The following is a 20,579-nucleotide window of genomic DNA, read 5'->3' on the forward strand; positions in this document are numbered from 1 at the left end:
AAACCAAAAAACACAAACATCTTGCAAATATATTTACAAAATAAAATAAACATGTTTTGTGTGACACTCAACGTAGGGGAGGAAAAAACCATACCACAATACCCTGACAGGGAAGAGAATAGAAATATACAGTTATCAGTTTCCTACCATTCCTCTACAAACATCAATTTACCCTCCCAGTTTCTACTGTCAAGGTGAAATATTACTTAACATGTATAACTTCTTTGGTCATAAAATGTTTCCTATTAAGGTTATGCTTACCAAACAATCAGTATTTCAAAACACTCAATTCCAGGATGTTCCCAGATGCTGTGTGCTTAAAATTTCTAGTATTAGGACTCTTTAGAAATATGTAACTAGTATTGTAAAATAATAATAAAAAAGAAAATTTACCTTCATATGTTTATTATTAGTGTGTTACTCTCAAAGGAAAATCCAAAAAAACAACTACTGAAATATATTCTAATATCATATATATAACATTTAAGTATAACAAAGAACTAAGCCAGGAAGCCATATTTCTATGCATTTTATATTAACACGATTCTTCTGGTATGTTTTACTATTAAAGTGGTAAAATTATAAAAAGTAGGAGACCAGGTTCTATTGTAATATTGTTTCAGTGTGTGCATGCTCAGTGTCTGACTCTTTGCAATCCCATGGACTATATATATAGCCCACTGGACTCCTCTGTCCGTGCAATTTTCCAGGCAAGAATACTGGAGCAGGTTGCCATTTCCTGCTCCAGGGGACTATTTCAGTATTATATCACAAAGTACAATGCTCATTCTGTTAAACTTACTGGGACCATTAGCTATTAATGGCTGTTAAAATTTGATGAAAGGAGATAAATGTGACAACTCATATGAAATAATATATGTAAAAGAATTTCTAAAACTATAAAGCACTATCATAAAAAATTATTATTACAGGAGTTATCACAGTTTATTTCAGGGTTTTTCTATATGCTTCTTTTCAGACCTTAAGAACTCACAGGAAAATAAAATAATGCTGGATCTAGAAGTAACCTATAGGTGCCTAAGAATGCTTATATAATAATGGTCATGAGGGATAAACAAAAAACGTATGCCTTTATATCTTTGTACACACACATCTCACCTGAAGAAATACATAGACATCTGCAACTTACTTCGAAATGCATAAAAAAACCCCAAATAGTCTGAAGAAAAGGATGACTAGATACACAATAAAACAAGTACAGTTAAATGTTAACAGTAGAATCAAGATGATAAGTATACAGTTGTATCTATTATAAAATATTTTTAAATTTGCTGAATGCTGAAAATTTTTATAATAAAATGATGTTAAAAAACCTTACCAAATATAAATGTCAAGCTGTGTAACCAATGAAAATATCAACCAATGTGTCTTTTAAATCTTGTAACTAACTTATTTATGGGATGACAGTTACTAATATGCCATGTAACTCAAAGATTACAAAGTATAAATTCTGAAAATGTAAAGCATATATGTGTACAAATTTCAAAATTCCACTGAAATTAAATCTCTTAAAGGACTTAAATTTAAAATCAAAACAGCCATATTTCCTAGAACTGGTACTTCTCCCAAGAAGATCACTATAAGATAAATGTTCCAAAAATTATAAATTGCAAGATTTGAGCATGAGTATCTAAGAAGTCAAAGTGGACAAAATACCAGTAAGTAGTTCTTGTGATATGAAAAAAGTAAAATTCAAAGGCAGCTAACTATGAAACTTATCTCATGAAAATTTCTACATCACTGATAATACAGGGAAAATAAATTATTTTTTTTAAAATATAGTTTGTCCTTTTTAAGCTATTTTAAAGAAACACAATTAACTGGATCTAAGAGTCAAGTCTAATATCTAAGAAAGAACAAAACCTTTCCAACAAAATAATTTGCCTTTGTGCTTAGCTCAAAGTGTTAAAATCACTTATCTAGAATAACATTAAAAATGCAAGATAAAGATACAACCTGTAGCATTCCTATTTTCAAACAGAAATAAAAATAAATGCTTACATACCTAATATTATTTTTAAGAATTTTCAAGCAACTGAAACATTTAAAGGTTGTGTAAGTCTTCTGTTCTTCCTGGACATCTCCTTCATGTTTCCCATAATAAAAGTCATTAACTAACATAATCAGTTTTCCTTTTTCTGAATCAACAGTTTTATTTTTATTTGCTGTACTTGAAATTTCTGTTTTAGCCAGCCCCAAAACGTTATTTATCATGTCTGGACAACAGTACTGCAAGAGAAAAAAAAAACAGAAGCCTTATTTATCACTTTAAAAAATTAGAAACCAAAATATGGTTCTTTATTTACAACTAAGGTAAGATCATGTAAAACTGTGCTTGGTAATATATCTGGAAAAATTTTTGCCAAAAGCTTGCCCTGCATATACATACTCTAAAACATTCAAACAATAAATATCTATGATCTTAATAAATTTTAAAACAATTTTAAAGAAAAAAAAGAAAAATCTTAAAAGCAGGACTTAGATATTGATCTAATAGTTTTTTCCTTATAATGTACCTTTTCATATGTAAATATCTAATAATATTTAAATTAAATAAACAATTATTCATATCCATGTCATAAAGAGTATAGAACAGAAATGTAGTTTTACATGCCACAATGTATATGCTCAATTATCAAGTGATATACTAAATTTTGTACTATCTGGTTGGAACTGGACACTGAGTACAGTTAATCTGCCATTCCCAAGACTCAAGACGCTAGAAAATATGTAAGGACAAAATAAAGAAGCATCAGCTACATCTTGAAAGCTTGAAATTTAGAATGCTCATATATTTGAAGGGAAACTTTAGTTTCTAGTGAGTAAAATCAAGGTGTCATATAAACTAGTTCTAAGGTGGAATACTTTCACATATGAACCTTTTTCTTTCAACAAGATAATTTATTCTATAAATTTTCAGTTTTAGAATTTCTCTAAGGCAGTTTTACACAGAGGGGAATCCAGGGAAGACTTGCATTAGAGAAACCAGAAATGTTTGTCAAAATGCTGAGTCCAATTCAGACCAATAAACCACAATGTCTAGAGGTAGGGCCCAGAAATCTATATCCTTTAACAGGCCACCTGGGTAATTCCCCCTTCACGGATCACTGCCTTGTCATGGCAAATGGGCTTGCATAACTTGATGAAGCTATCATCCATGACATGTAGAGCCACCAAGACAGACGGGTCATAGTGGAGAGTTCTGACAAAACGTGATCCACTGGAAGAGGGATCCACTCCAGTACATGTGCCATGAGAATTTCATGAACTGTATGAAAGGACAAAAGATATGACACCAAAAGATGAGTCCCCCAGGTCTGAAGGTGTCCCATATGCTACTGGGGAAGAGCAGAGGAGAACTACTAATAGGTCTAGAGAGAATGAAGTGAGTGGGCCAAAGTGGAAATGATGCTCAGTTGTGGATATCTGGTGGTTAAAGTAAAATTTGACACTACAAAGAACAGTATTACATAGGAACCTGGAATGTTAGCTCCATGAATCAAGGTAAACTGAACGTGGTCAAGCAGCAGATGGTAAGAATAAACACTGACATCTTTTGAATCAGTAAACCAAAATGGATGGGAATGGGCGAATTTAATTCAGATGACCGTTATACCTACTACCATGGGCAAGAATCCCTTAGAAGAAATGAAGTAGCCCTCATAATCACTAACAGAGTCTGAAATGCAGTACTTGGGTGCAACCTCAAAAATGACAGAATGATCTCAGTTCATTTTCAAGGCAAATCATTCAACACCACAGAAATCCAAGTCTATGCTCCTACCACCAATGCCAAAAAAGTTGATCAGTTCTATGAAGACCTAGAAGATCTCCTAGAACTAATACCAAAAAAAGTTTTACTCATCACTGCAGACTGGAATGGAAAAGTAGGAAGTCCAAGATACTTGGTGTAACAGGCAAGTTTAGCCTTGGAGAACAAAATGAAGCAGGGCAAAGGCAAGAGATGACTTTATACATGGACATCAGCAAATAGCCAATACTGAAATCAATCTATTACATTCTTTGTAGCCAAATGTAGAGAAACTGTATACAGTCAGCAAAAATAAGACCTGGAGCTGACTGTGGCTCAGATCATGAACTCCTTTTATTGCCACACAGGAAAGAAAGAGTAACCAGAGATCAAATTGCCAATATTTGCTGGATCATAGACAAAGCTAGGGAATTCCATAAAAACATCTACTGTTTCATCGGCTAGGCCAAAGCCTTTGACTGTGTGGATCATTAACAAACTATGGAAAGCTCTTAAGAGAAATGGGAATATCAGACCATCTTACCTGTCTCCTGAGAAACCTTATGCAGGTCAAGAAGCAACAGTTAAACCCTCTATGAAACAAATGATTGGTTCACGACTGAAAAAGGAGTACAACAGGGCTGTCTGCTGTCACCCTGTTTGTTTAATCTATATGCTGAGCACACCATGAAAAATGTCAGGCTGGATGAGTTACAAGCTGGAATCAAGACAGGTGGGAGAAACATCAACAACCTCAGATATGTGGATGATACCACTTAATGGCAGAAAGTGAAGAGGAACTAAAGAGCCTCTTGATGAGGGTAAAGAGAGAGAGAGCCGGCTTAAAACTAAATATTAAAGAAACAAAGATCATGACATCCGGCCCCATTACTTCATGGCAAATAGAGGTAGAAAAGGTAGAAGTAGTGACAGATTTCCTCTTCTTGGTCTCTAAATCACTGCAGATGGTAACTGCAGCCATGAGATCAGAAGACGTCTGCTTCTTGGCAGGAAAGCTATGACAAGCCTAGACAGTGTGTTGAAAAGCAGAGACATTACTCTGCTAACAAATATCTGTATAGTCAAGGCTGTGGTCTTCCCAGTGGTCACATACAGTTTTGAGAGCTGGATCATAAAAAAAGCAGAGTGCCAATGAATTAATACTTTCAAACTGTGGTGCTGGACAATACTCTTGAGAGTCCCTTGGAGAGCAGGGAGATCAAACAAATCAATCTTAAGGGAAATCAACCCTGAAAACTCATTACAAGAACTGATGCTAAAGTTGAAACTCCAGTATTTTGGTCATCTGATACGAACAGCTGACTCATAGGAAAAGTCCCTGATGCTGGGAAAGATTGAGGGCAGAAGGAGAAATGGGAATCAGAGGATGAGATGGCTGGATAGCATCACTGATGCAATGGACACAAACCTGGGCAAACTCTGAGAGATGGTGAGGGACAAAGAGGCCTGGCATGCTACAAACCATGGTGTCACAGAGTGTCAGACACAACTGGGTGACTGAACAATAACAACTATGTAATTCTTTTACAATTTAAACCATTGACTTAAAACTCTTCCTAAACATGTTATTTAGTAAGTTAGTCACATCATAAGAAAGTTTGACAATCTAAACACAACTCTATTCCATTTATAAAAATAATATCTTCCTCTCCTGCCATATTGAAATGCTTCATTACTGGTGAAACTTCGTATGTCACATGAGAAACTGGGCTTTTAATATGAAAGACCTATAACATTTCCTTTGATTGAACTTATTTTGCTTATTTGTCAATTCTGAAACCTTTAAAGGGGGGGAAAAAAAAGCACACCAAAAAAAAATCTTTAAAAGATCCTCCAAAAGAGAGAAAAAAATAATAAATAAAATGAACTGACCAAAGGTGGTATAATTTGTTTCTGGAGTTAAGGTTGCACCTATAAACTAAACTAGGATAAGTACATTAGTTCTCTAATACAATATGATCCTATGTGGTCTACACTCTGAAAGACACAGTTGAAATGAAACCACAATAAAAAGAGGGAAATGAGAAAGGTTTAGCTACCTATATTTATAGATTCTTCTTAAGACACACATAATATTTAAGAGTTCAAACTGAGGAAACTTGGACTGTTAAAAGAACTTTAGAAAGCTAAGTTCTGTCTAAAAATGTTGGGTTTGACTTTAAGGAAAAATGGAGAAAAAGACCAGTCAGAGTAAACTCACCAGCACTATTAGAAAAATGATTTAAAATATGTGTCTTACTACAAATGATGTGCATCTGTAACATCATTTTGATAGACAAAACTTCTTAGCTTCTCTGTGGTTTTACTATGGGAATGGATCTCAAACATCAACAGGAAAATTATAATGCAAAAAATTACATAATAGAATAGTGTCTCTAATTACAACTGTGGATAATCTTTATACTCAAAACTTTGGTTTTCAGACTGAAGAGTTATTCTGAGTCATATTTGAGAACTGAGGCTATTCTGAAATCGACAAAAGAATCTACGTAATCTATGGTAAAATATGCTGCAAGGTTCATATTCTTTAGAAATGTCTAATTTAGTACATCTATAAAAGTTTATTACCCTAAATACTCATAAATGCGTAATTGATGATCAACTGCTGGCTGTTCTTCCATTTTCTTTTTTTCCTACAGAAAACTAAGATAGGACCAGATTTTTAAAATAAACATAAACAATGTTTCATATCCCTATTAAAAAAAAGCTGAATGACAAACCACTGACAACCAAAAATGGAAAAGGTGCGCTGAAGAAGGTTGGGGGATTTAGTAACTGAGAGGAAAGCAAAGTACAGAAAATATACAAAAGACAAGAGAGCAAAATTAAGAAATGAGAACCAGGCTAAGATTTAAAGTTTTAGAGAACTATAGTCAAATGTCTTGAACATGAAAGAACTCAAAGAATACTGTTCCAGGCTCTTTTTGAAAAAATTACTAGATGAACTTTAATCAAACAAGTGATAACCAAAGGAAACATGACGAAAAGACTGGTGATGGACATTGAATCTATTTACAGTGGAAAAGGATTAAAACAAGTACAAAAATAAGGTAAAGAATACTGAAAATGGTATATGTCCTTGACAATGGAAAAATTATATAACCTACAAATAAAAACTGAAAGGAGGTAAAAGGACAATAAATATGAGGTCAAGAAAGTTCACAGATTGATTCCACATGGTAGCAGCACATCAAGGAATATAATTTAGAATTACCAAATAAAGATGTACAGGTATGAGCATTTTTAATAGTACAAAGAAATAGTATATTCAGAAAGATAATATTGACTAATACCGGTAGCAGAGGAAAAAATAAGAATGGGGTTAAGGATAGGAAATTTAGAGCTACTTTAATCAATTTTAACGGGAGAGAATGGCCATAAGAATAGAAGACTACTGGAATCATATAACATTCAAACTTGAAGGATGAGGATAAACATGAAAAAAAAATATACAACTTCTCTAAAAATCCAAAAAAAGCAACCACAGAGTGAAAGAGGAAAGAAAGATAATTCAACTTAGTTAAAAAAAATTGTGACAGAACCAAGATCAAATAAACCTATCACATCAATGAAAACAAGGAAATTTAAATCAACTACTGAAACGAAGATTTTCATGTAGGATTACAAAGGATTACAACTCTCTACTTAAAGCAAGAGGCATGCTTAAAACAAAGCAATTCAGAAGGGTTGAAAATATCAATAAAAGGATAAACAAAGAATACATTAGGCAAATAGAAACCAGAAGAAAACAAAGGTTGTGAGTCTAAAAGGCATCAAACCTTAAGACAAAAAAGGACACTTCATAAAAATCCTAAAGGATACGTTCACAGTATAGTTATAAAAGAGATTCATCTGTATCACAAATAATATCAACAATCTTAAAAAAGAACTGCAATATACCAAAGAAAATATTGGTACTGAAAGATGTGGATTGAGATGTGTTATTTCTCAATCCATGACAGAGCAAGTAGACAAAAACTAAGTGAAGACACAGAAATCTAAATAATCTAGATAATCTAAATAATCTAGATCTGGTTAATAAATATCTAATTCCATACCCTAAAAAAGAACTAATATATCTGTCTTCAAGTTAAATAGCCCATACACTTGTCAAAAGGTGATAAAAATAAGTATTTGAGAACTTGAGCTTTTACCATTAAAGGTTTGAACCTCAGTTACACCAACTAACTGGCTCTACACAATGATAAAAATGTCTGTCTCAAAGAACTTTCTAGTTCCCTGGTGGCACAGTGGATAAGAATCCACCTGACAATGTAGGGGACATGGGTTCAATCCCTGGTCCAGGAAGATTCCACATGGCGTACAGCAACTTAAGCCCACAAACAATAACCACTGAGCCTGGTGAACCCATGGACGGAGGAGCCTGGTGGGCTACAGTCCACAGGGTCGCAAAGAGTCGGACACGACTGAGCGACTTCACTTCACTTCACTTCACTTCTGCACTCTAGGACCCACGAGCCACAACGACTGAGCCTGTGGGCTCCAACTACTGAAGCCTGCACACCTGAAGCCTGTGCTCTTCAACAAGAAGCCACTGCAATGAAAAGTCCACACATTGCAACTAGACAGTAACCCTGACTCTCCACAACTAGAGAAAGCCCATGCATAGCAACAAAGAGCAGCCAAAGAATATAAAGTATATGTTTAGTTTCTAAAAAAAAAAAAGAAAAATAATTTTCTAAGGAATAAATGATGTTTTTAAAGCTCAGTAGTCTCTCCATGGTCTCAAATAATTATATGGTTCTTATTATTATGGCATATTTGAATTATGTTTTAGGTATTTTTCATTGAAAGAAAACAATATTTCTGAGGTATAGTCATCTATTTATAACAAAAGCAAAATATAGTCATCTACAAATAATCTAAGAAACTTATTTTTTCAAAATGGAAACTACTATTACAAATTATTGTTTATGTATAAAATATACAATCTAGAACATAAAAGTCTTCATAATTTTATACTTCTCTGAGCAAGATTTAGTGATTATTCTGTAAGATTTTTTATGACATAAATATATCATAAATTATTCATATTACATTCAACTCAATTCAATAATATGTCTTAGAGCTATCTTCCATTTCAAGAGATTCTGTCCTTTTTAAAAAATATTATATAGTGTTTTATTATAGAATATTATATGAAGTTGTGATTACTTCTAATATGAGTAATCACAAAGAAGGGTATAATATGTTTTGGAAGTAAAGCTACATTTTGGAAAATGACTGCCAGTCTCACCAGGTACAAATATATAATATGTTATAGCTTGTGTAAGAAACAGAAATGAAGAACATTTGTATTCACTTGTTTATGCAGAAAGAAGACCAGGGAAGATTTAAAAACAAAAAAACTAATTATAACTATTATTTTCTTTGAGAGTCACACTGAAAACCAGGTAAATAAGAGATAAGGATAAGAGTTTTTACTTGTATGCCCTTGTAAACTTTTAAATTTTGAATCATATATTACCTACTCAAATAATTAAAGATAACTAAAGAATTTACACTTTTCTTTTTTCCCCCATGTCCAAAATGTAAAACAAAAGAAAACAACAACAAAAAAAAAACCCCAGGTATCTCAAGATATTACATAAACAGCAAAATTGAAAGCAGGTTTCTACAGGTTAATTCTCATATAAAAACAAAGCACAAAGTGCAATTATCATAGAGTACACACTGCAAGCTAATAGTGACAGACCAAATACAGTTTTGTATGTAAATGAAGAGACAATGTTTGAATTTCTAAAGAAGTTCTTTTATTTTTTTCTACTTCTCTTTTTCATAAAATACTCAATCTCAAGAGATCTGTCAATCACTAAAACAGTGAGCAAGAATCCTTCTTGAGATATTTCCATACCATTGCATCCTTTTTCCTTCTTTTCTCCACATGATCTACACTGCCTTTTGCCTTGTCTCTTCTCTTTACCCCTTCCTTCCATTTATACCCAGCACAGAAGAAGAATACAGGCTATCTTTACACAGACATAGCAGGGTACTGTAATACCTACTAAAATATTTTAAGTGAAGTGTTACCTAAACCTATTCATTTGTACTTTGAAAATTCCTTAAACTCCAATTTCAGAAGCTTCTTGTATCAGTAAGAATCTCAAATTAATTTATAATCATTACACAAACTATATTCTGGACTGAGTTAAAACAATGACTTCATATGAAATGCTCTACCATTTGGAGTTTATGTCTGAGTGCTGAAATTAATGTAAAACTAAGACTTTCATTGTGTAATGTGACATGCACATGTTGGCATGAACAAAAAAGATATCTAAAGGAACTGTTAACTTATATGAAATACTGCATGCAAGAGTGCTCAGTAGTGTCTGACTCTTTGCGACCCCATCGACTGTAGCCCGCCAGGCTGCTTTGCCCACAGGATTTTCCAGGAAGAATACTGGAATGGGTTGCCATTCCTTCTCCAGGGAATCTTCCCAATCCAGGGATCAAACCCACATTTCCTAAGTCTTCTGGCAGATTCTCTACCACTGAGCCACCTGGGAAGCCATTATATGAAACATTAAACACATTATAAAATGCCTATTTTTAAGAAGTTTCAAATATGTGTAAGGTAGTAAATAAGATATTCTGAATAATGCATTATTTTCATTTATAATTAGAATATGACAAGTAGGCATAATATATATGAACTTGGTTTTTAAAATTTGATGACTCAGAAGAAATTTTTAAATCTTTTCCTGTGCTGTGCTTAGTCACTCAGTCACATCCAACTCTTTGCAACCTGATGGTCTATAGCCCGCCAGGCACCTCTGTTCTTGAGGATTCTTCAGGCAAGAATACGGAGTGGGTTGCCATGTCTTCCTCTAGGGGATCTTCATCTTACACAAAAACAATGATTATGAATATGAACTTCTACCTTATATGAAAATATCACAAGAATATTTATCTCAAAAGCTGAACAAATCATTATTTACTACAAATTAATCAGTATTTTTAAGGATTTACAAACCTTTTTAAAATTAAATTCTGAAAAAGTTTTACCTTCATGTGATTTTTCAAAGGATCCAAAAGATTGAAATGAATATTGCACTTTGGACAGGCTCTTGGAAAAGGTGTTCCATTTTTAGACTGATTTGATGAAGTATTTGTACCTAAAATAAATTCAAAATATATACAATTCAAAATTCATCACTCTTTAACCTTCAATAACCACTATTAATCATTTGTACTACAATTTCTATAATTCATATATATTGTAATTTTTTTTATATGCCACATTTCATATTTACCTTTTGATGGCATAGCCTGGGGAGATGTCACTGAAAGAGATTTAACTGAAGAAAATACAGCTGAGGAATTTGTTCCAGAAACACCTTCACTGGGTTTAGACTTTTTTGGGTTAACACTGTTTACTTCAGAAGTAGAAGGACGTTTTGATAAAAATGAACTTTCATTCATACCTACAATGATTTAAATAGTGGAAAAATATTTTTAAAGTCTTCAGAATATTGCTCACAACTAAGTAAAAATACTTTGGAGCTAAATTAAAAAATACTTTGGAGTCAAATTAAAAGTAATATAATCAACATATCATATAAGTAACAATAAATAATGGAAAAAATTGATGTGATCTAAAGTTAGAGGATAAAAAGAAACTATGAAATATCTATTATATAGAATATATAATCAAATAGTTCATAAAATACCTTTCTATGTGGGAAAATATAAATATGGCTTCAAATAAATATACGAATAACTACTATGAAAGAACGCAGAGCAAAATATGTCAAGCAAAAAAAAAAAAACTTAAAACACAAAGCATATGCAAACTAAGTTCCCACAAATGAATTAACTTTAGTTGCTTAAGTAAATGCATTAAAAAAAAAATTTTTAGAGACAGACTTTAGAAGCTTTTTATTTAAGAACTTAAAATGTCTAATGAAAAGTTAGTTTTGTCCACTTAGCAAAGAGGTGGTCTACTCATGGCTTTCAAAAAACTCAACATTCAAAAATGAAGATCCTGGCATCTGATCCCATTACTTCATGGCAAATAGATGCGGAAACAGTGGAAACAATGACAGACTTTTTTTTCTTGGGCTCCAAAATCACTGCAGATGGTGACTGCAGCTGTGAATTAAAAGATGCTTCTTTCTTGGAAGAAAAGCTATGACAAAGCTATTACTTTCCTGACAAAGGTCCATCTAGTCAAAGCTATGGTTTTTCCAGTAGTCATGTATGGATATGAGAGTTGGACCATAAAGAAGGATGAGCACCAAAGAATTGATGCTTTTGAACTGTGGTGCTAGAGAAAACTCTTGAGAGTCCCTTGGACTGCTAGGAGATCAAACCAATCAATCCTAAAGGAAATCAATCCTGAATATTCATTAGAAGGACTGATGTTGCAGCTGAAGCTCCAATACTTTGGCCACCAGATGCAAAGAACTGACTCATTGGAAAAGACCCTGATGCTGGGAAAGATTGAAGGCAGGAGAAGAAGGGGAAGACAGAGAATGAGATGATTGGCTGGCATCACTGACTCAATGGACATGAGTTTGAGCATGTTCTGGGAGATGGTGAAAGATAGGGGAGCCTGCCATGCTACAGTCCATGGGGTAGCAAAGAGTTGGACATGACTAAGAGATTGCACAACTCATGGCTTTAGGTTATATTGTCCATTTATTCTTACAAAGTTGAAATGGCTAATCTTGAATGATAAAACCTCACACATTCATGTGAAAGGGCTCATAACAGAAAGAGTTAGGATTACACAGCAGTTTCAAAATTAGCTTCCCCGGAGCCTAAAGGGCTCTTCCTTAGGGAATATACTGGGTGTGTTTGACAGAGAAGCTGTGATTTTAAATGCTATTTATTAGACTTTTGAAAAAAATTTTGAATAAAATTTTTTATAAGGATTTCATTCCTAAGTGAAGTTCTGGTTTGAAAACTGTAACCTTAAAGCCTAAAGGACTAATGCATGTAAGAATTAAAGATCTTAAAATTTAAAAAAATAAAAAAATTAAAAAAAAAAAAGCCTAAAGGACTGTAGATTTAGAGGATTAGCAAGAGAAATGGAAATACTTAGGCTATAAGTAGGCTGAGTAAAAATTCTTTTTGAAAATAAAACACACTGTACTTGGTAAGAAGGATTTTAAAACTGCACATAATATTTTAATGCTCCCACAACTGTACACTGAAAGTAGAAGCAAAAAATACTTGAGGCTTTCAAATCAGACAGGTTAAGTTCAAATCAAAGCCCTGTCACTTGTAAGTTATGTATTCTTGGCTAATTTAATTAACTTCTCTGAGCCTCAGTTTCTTCTTTTGTAAAGTAAGTTATAACACCTTATTTTACCCAGTGCTTTTAAGATCAACTAAGATAATGCATTTAAAAATAAAGCATGCAACACAGTATTTGGTATAAAGAAGGCATTTAATAATAAATGAAAGCTATTATCATTACTAAAAAAAAACCTTTCATAACTTTTAAGAGCAACCAACACAACATCTGGCACACAGAAAGCATTCAATAATAAAGGATACTATCTTGTCATTACTAACAAGATATTTTATATCTTAACATACTTTCAGTTCAGTTCAGTCGCTCAGTCGTGTCCAACTCTGCGATCCCATGAATCGCAGCATGCCAGGCCTCCCTGTCCATCACCAACTCCCGGAGTTCACTCAGACTCACGTCCATCAAGTCAGTGATACCATCCAGCCATCTCATCCTCTGTTGTCCCCTTCTCCTCCTGCCCCCAATCCCTCCCAGCATCACAGTCTTTTCCAATGAGCCAACTCTTCGCATGAGGTGGCCACAGAACTGGAGTTTCAGCTTTAGCATCATTCCTTCCAAAGAAATCCCAGGGCTGACCTCCTTCAGAAAGGACTGGTTGGATCTCCTTGCAGTCCAAAGGACTCTCAACAGTCTTCTCCAACACCACAGTTCAAACATTCAATTCTTCGGTGCTCAGCTTTCTTCACAGTCCAACTCTCACATCCATATATGACCATTGGAAAAACCATAGCCTTGACTAGACGGACCTTGGTTGGCAAAGTAATGTCTCTGCTTTTGAATATGCTATCTAGGTTGGTCATAACTTTTCTTCCAAGGAGTAAGCGTCTTTTAATTTCATGGCTGCAGTCATCATCTGCAGTGATTTTGGAGCCCCAAAAAATAAAGTCTGAAACTGTTTCCACTGTTTCCCCATCTTTTCCCATGAAGTGATGGGACCAGATGCCATGATCTTCGTTTTCTGAATGTTGAACTTTAAGCCAATTTTTTCACTCTCCTCTTTCACTTTCATCAAGAGGCTTTTGAGTTCCTCTTCACTTTCTGCCATAAGGGTGGTGTCATCCGCATATCTGAGGTTATTGATATTTCTCCCGGCAATCTTGATTCCAGCTTGTATTTCTTCCAGCCCAGCGTTTCTCATGATGTACTCTGCATAGAAGTTAAATAAGCAGGGGGACAATATACAGCCTTGACGTACTCCTTTTCCTATTTGGAACCAGTCTGTTGTTCCATGTCCAGTTCTAACTGTTGCTTCCTGACCTGCATACAGGTTTCTCAAGAGGCAGGTCAGGTGGTCTGGTATTCCCATCTCTTTCTGAATTTTTCACAGTTTATTGTGATCCACACAGTCAAAGGCTTTGGCATAGTCAATAAAGCAGAAATACACGTTTTTTCTGGAACTCTCTTGCTTTTTCCATGATCCAGTGGATGTTGGCAATTTGATCTCTGGTTCCTCTCCCTTTTCTAAAACCAGCTTGAACATCTGGAAGTTCATGGTTCACATACTGCTGAAGCCTGGCTTGGAGAATTTTGAACATTATTTTACTAGTGTGTGAGATGAGTGCAATTGTGCGGTAGTTTGAGCATTCTTTGGCATTGCCTTTCTTTGGGATTGGAAGGAAAACTGACCTCTTCCAATCCTGTGGCCCCTGCTGACTTTTCCAAATTTGCTGGCATATTGAGTGCAGCACTTTCACAGCATCATCTTTCAGGATTTGAAATAGCTCAACTGGAATTCCATCACCTCTACTAGCTTTGTTCGAAGAGATGCTTTCTAAGGCCCACTTGACTTCACATTCCAGGATGTCTGGCTCTAGGTGAGTGATCACACCATCGTGATCATCTGGGTCGTGAAGATCTTTTTTGAACAGTTCTTCTATGTATTCCTGCCACCTCTTCTTAATATCTTCTGCTTCTCTTGGGCAAAAATTATTCTAAGAGATTCATCTGTCTGCTTTTTAATAAGGGAAAATATGCCCAGAAAATAAGGGTATTACAGTACCTAGCTCCTCTGTTTCATCCTTTGAGATAACATAAAAATGATTTTTTTTTTTTCTATCTTCAAAGCATGTGATTACTGATGGCTATATAAGCACCTGGGAAAGCTTTTGTATAATAAGAGTAGCATTCTTGTGAGATGCTTAGGCTACTTGAGAAGTTAATGAATAGGGATATTTTGGATTAAAATTCTGATTACATAACAGCTAGATAGTACAAACAGACTGTTTTATGATAAGAATTTTTTTAACACAAGAAACAAAATTATTCTGAATTTGAGAGTTTTAAATTCTGCCCCTTTAACTTATCTCTATTACCTTTGGCTATCATTATTTCCTACACTCAACAGCTCTATCTCTGCCAGTAAAAATCCTATTCTCATTCAAAATCAAACTCAAGCTCAGTTCTTTCCAAACATCCATGATCACTTGACCTTGATCAGTTAATCATGCTAGAGAACATACACCTGTTACTATTCATAATAAATATTTGTTGTAGGGCCCTTTAAAGCTTACGAAACATTTCACATTTTATTTATCTTACTTGGTTTTCAGAAAGTCCTAAGTAAAAGAGAGCAAGAATTAAAATTGTATCTATAAATAGCTGATTGCAGGTCTGGAGAATGAATGCATTAAATAAAGAAAAATAACATTTCCATTTCAATAATCTGAGAAAACTGAAGTGTAAAGACATCCTATAGACTACAAAAATCTTAACAGCAGCTTAACACTACAGCTTTAAGTTGCTCTGCAGCTTTAAAACACTAGAAGGAGAGCAGGAGTCACTGTTCTTACTCCCAAGCCATTTCAAGAACTCAGGTTTTTCTATAAATACAGTCCATGTGTTTCGTAAAACCAGACTTAAGACAGTAATTTTTCTCCTTGTTTCTTCTGGTTATTACCTATTTTAGTACCTAGATTTTTAAAAATATGTAGGTGAAACACCCAAAGAAATGAACATCAACTAAATATTATATAAATGGAAAAACATTTTAGGTACTGATATTACTATAAAAATGGGGAAACGTTTCCTAAACTTTCCCCACTTATTTTTTAGTGAATAAACCAAAAATTCCCCCAAATCTGTATTCAAATCACTATTTTAAATATTTGAAATATATCAAAATACTAGTATACAAAGCATAATTCCCTGTACAAAGAATTTTCAATTAGATAAAATTGTTTCATAACACACTATATTATGTTAATGAAGAACTTTGTTGTTTATAATCACTAAATCGTGTCTGACTCTTTGCAACCCCAAGGACTGTAGCATGCCAGACTCCTCTGTTCTCCATTATCTCCCACAGTTTGCTCAAATTTATGTCCACTGAGTCAGTGATGCTATCTCACCATCACATTCTCTGTTGCACCATTCTCTTTTGCTTTCAATCTTTCCCAGCATCAAGGTCTTTTCCAATGACTCATTCTTCGCACCAGGTGGCCAAAATATTGGACCTTCAGCTTCAGCATCAGTTGTTCCAGTAATGTTCAGGGCTGATTTCCTTTAGGATTGACTGGTTTGCTTTCCTTACAGTCCAAGAGACTCTCAAGAAGCTTCTCCAACACAATTCAAAAACATCCATTCTTCAGCGCTCAACTTTCTATATGGTCCAACTTGCACGTTCATACATGACTACGGGAAAACCATGGCGTGCTGCAGTCTATGGAGTCACAAAGAGTCGGACATGACTGAGTGACTGAACTGAACTGAACAGGAAAAATCATAGCTTTGACTATATAAACCTTTGGTGGCCAAGTGATGTCTCTGCTTTTTAATACACTGTCTAGGTTTGTCATAGCTTTCAAGGAGCAAGCGCCTCTTAATTTCATGGCTGCAGTCACTGTCCACAGTGATTTTAGAGCCCTAGAAAATAAAACCTGTCACTGCTTCCACTTTTACCCCTTCTATTTGCCGTGAAGTGATAGGATTGGATACCATGATCTTAGTTTCTTTGAATGTTGAGTTTCAAGCCAGCTTTTTCACTCTCCTGTTTCACCCTTGGCAAGAGGCTCTTTAGTTCCTCTTCACTTTCTGTCACTAGAGTGCTATCATCTGCATATCTGACGTAGCTGATATTTCTCCTGGCAAACTTGATTTCAACTTGTACTTCATCCAGCCAGACATTTTGCATGATGTACTCTGCATTTAAGTTAAATAAGCACGGTGACAATACTCAGCCTTGGCATGCTCCTTTCCCAATTTTGAATCAGTCAGCTGTTTCATCTCCAGTTCTGTTACTTCTTGACCCACATACAGATTTCTCCAAAGGCAGGTAAGGTGGTCTCACATTCCCACCTCTTTAAAGGCTTTTGCATAGTCAATGAAACAGAAGTAGCTGTTTTTCTGAAACTCCCTTGCTTTCTCCATGATCCAACAAATGTTGGCAATTTGATCTCTGGTTCTTCTGCCTCTTGGAAACCTAAGCTTGTACATCTGGAAGTTCTGGTTCACAAACTACTGAAACCTAGCTGGAACGATTTTTTACTATATCCTTGTTAGCACGTGAAAAGAGCACAATTGTACAGCAGTCTGAACATTCTTTGTCACTGCCCGTCTTTGGGATTGGAATGAAAACTAACCTTTTCCAGTCCTGTGGCCTCCGCTGAGTTTTCAAATTTGCTGTCATATTGAGTGCAGCACTTTAATAGGATGATCTTTTAGGATCTGAAATAGTTCAGCTGGATTTCCATCATTTCCACTAGCTTTGTTTGTAGTAATGCTTCCTAAGGCCCACTTGACTTCACACTACAGGATGTCCAGCTCTAGGTGAGTAATCACACTACCATGGTTAACTAGGTAATTAAGACTTTTTGGGTATACTTCTGTAGGTATTGCCACCTCTTCTTAATCACTTCTCTTTCTGTGAGATCCTGATCATTTCTATCCTTATCATGCCCATCCTTGCATGAAATGTTCCCTTGTGATCTCCAATTTTCTTGAAGAGATCTCTGGTCTCTCCCTATAGTTTTCCTCTATTTCTTGGCATTGTTCATCGAAAAAGGTCTTCTTGTCTCTCCTTGCTATTTTCTGGAACTCTGCATTCACTGCAGTATATCTTTAACTTTCGCTTCTCTTCTTTCCTCAGATATCTGTTAAGCCTCCTCAGACAACCACTTTGCCTTCTTCCATTTTTTTTCTCTTTGCAACAGTTTTGGTAAACTGCCATCTGTACAATGCTATCAACCTTCGTCCGTATTTCTTCAGGCGCTGTCTACCAGATCTAATCCCTTGAATCTATTCATCACCTCTGCTGTATAATCATAAGGGAGTTGATCCAGGCAAGAATAGTGGAGTGGGCTGCCATCTCCTCCTCCAGAGGTCTTCCCAGGGATCGAACCTCTGCCTCTTATGTCTCCTTCATTGGCAGGCAGGTTCTTTACCACTAGTGCTACTTGGGAATACCCAAAACCTGAATGGCCTAGTTCTTTTCCCTACTTTCTTCAATTTAAGCCTGAATTTTGCAATAAGAAGCTCATGACCTAAGTCACAGTCAGCTCCAAGTCTTCTTTTTCCTGACTGTATACAGCTTCTTTATCTTTGGCTGCAAAGAACATAATCAATCTGATTTCAGTACCGACTATCTGGTGATATCCACATGTAGAGTCATCTCCTGGGTTGCTGGAAAAGATGTTTGCTATGACCAGTACATTCTCTTGACACTCTGTTAGCCTTCACCCTGCCTCACTTTGTACTCCCAGGCCCAACTTGCCTGTTACTCCAGGTATCTCTTGACTTCCTGTTTTTGCATTCCAATCCTCTATGATGGAAAGGACATCTTTTTTTGGAGTTAGTTCTAAGTAGGTCTTCACTGAACTGGTCAACTTCAGCTTCGCTGGCATCAGTGATTGGGGCACAGACTTGGATTACTGTGATGCTGAATGGCTTGCCTTGGAAACGAACCAAGATCATTCTGCTGTTTTGAAGACTGCACCCACATGCTACATTTCAGACTCTTTTGTTGACTATGAGGGCTACTCCATTTCTTCTAAGGGTTCTCGCCTGTAGAAGTAGTTATAGTGGTCATCTGAATTAAATTTGCCCATTCCTGTGGATTTTAGTTCACTGATTCCTAATATGTCAATGTTCACTCTTGCATGTCCTGCTTTAACACATTTAATTTACCTTGAAACAACGGAGACAGTGACAGACTTTATTTTCTTGGGCTCCAAAATCACTGCAGATGGTGATCACAGCCATGAAATTAAAAGATGCTTGCTCCCTGAAAGAAAAGCTATGACAAACCTGGACAGCATATTAAAAAGCAGAGACAATACTTTGCCGACAAAGGTCCGTCTAGTCAAAGCCATGATTTTTCCAGTAGTCATATGTGGATGGGAGAATTGGACTATAAAGAAAGCTAAGTGCTGAAGAACTGAAGCTTTTGAACTGTGATGTTGGAGAAGATTCTTGAGAGTCCCTTTGACTGCAAGGAGATCCAACCAGTCAATCCTAAAGGAGATCAGTCCTGAGTATTCACTGAAAACGCTGACGCTAAAACTGAAGCTTCAATATTTTGGCCACCTGATGGGAAGAACTGATTCAGCGGAAAAGACCCTGATGCTGGGAAAGAGTGAAGGCAGGAAGAGAAGGAGGATGACAGAGGATAAGATGGTTGGATGGCACCACCGACTCAATTTACATGAGTTCGAGCAAGCTCTAGGAAATGCTGCAGTACATACAGTTACAAAGAATCAGACACAACTGAGTGACTGAACTGAACTGACTGAATTTACCTTGGTTCACAGACCTTACATTTCAGGTTCTTATGCAATGTTGTCCTTTACAGCATCAGACTTTACTGTCACCACCAGATATAACCACAACTAAGCCTTATTTCTGCTTTGGCCCAGCCACTTCATTCTTTCTGGAGTTATAAGTAATTGCCCTGTGCTTTTACTCAGTAGCATACTGGACGCTTTTATCATAGTATATAATAAAGGTAACTCTTCTTCAACAGGGAGACTTCATTACTCCTTTAATGGGCATTTACTGAGTACTGACTATAGAAGAATTTAGTGCAGCCACCTTATAACAGCACTCTATAATCATACTTTATGTCTAAATCATTTATTGAATATAAACATACTAACCTAATTGAGAAATTATTAACTATAATCATATACTCTTCCATACTAGTGGCTACAGAACCTAATAAATATTTCTTTTTATTGAGTAGCGTATCAGAGAACTTCCTTAAAGAAATTATTTTAAGATTTTTCACAAAAACAGAACTATAGATCAATGAAACAGGATAGAAAGTCCAGAAATAAACCCACACACCTATTGTCAATTAATATACAACAAAGGAAGCAAGAACAGACAATGGAGAAAAGACAGTTTCTTCAGTAAGTAATGCTGGGAAAACTGGACAGCTATATGTAAAACAATGATATTAGAACATTCTCTAACACCACATGCAAAAATAAACTCAAAATGGATCAAAGACCTAAATCAAAGGCCGGACACCATTAAAACTCAGAGGAAAGCATAGGCAGAACACTCTTT

General features: G+C 35.4%; 1 protein-coding gene across 8 annotated transcripts in view; it reads right to left on the minus strand.

Moving 5' to 3' along the window:
* Positions 1–20,579, minus strand: part of ZNF280D (zinc finger protein 280D) — a 128,045-nt gene that overhangs the window by 61,721 nt on the left and 45,745 nt on the right. For 7 of the 8 annotated variants that reach the window (XM_018054249.1, XM_018054251.1, XM_018054248.1 and 4 more), the window contains 3 exons: positions 11,071–11,241; positions 10,823–10,932; positions 2,027–2,250 (listed from right to left, as the gene is read on the minus strand). In XM_018054249.1, the coding sequence (XP_017909738.1) occupies positions 2,027–2,250; positions 10,823–10,932; positions 11,071–11,241 (505 nt within the window). The remainder of the gene's footprint in view (positions 1–2,026; positions 2,251–10,822; positions 10,933–11,070; positions 11,242–20,579) is intronic. The other variant, XM_018054253.1, reaches the window with a different exon arrangement.

This window comes from Capra hircus, chromosome 10 (assembly GCF_001704415.2).
Source record: "Capra hircus breed San Clemente chromosome 10, ASM170441v1, whole genome shotgun sequence".
Taxonomy (NCBI): domain Eukaryota; kingdom Metazoa; phylum Chordata; class Mammalia; order Artiodactyla; family Bovidae; genus Capra; species Capra hircus.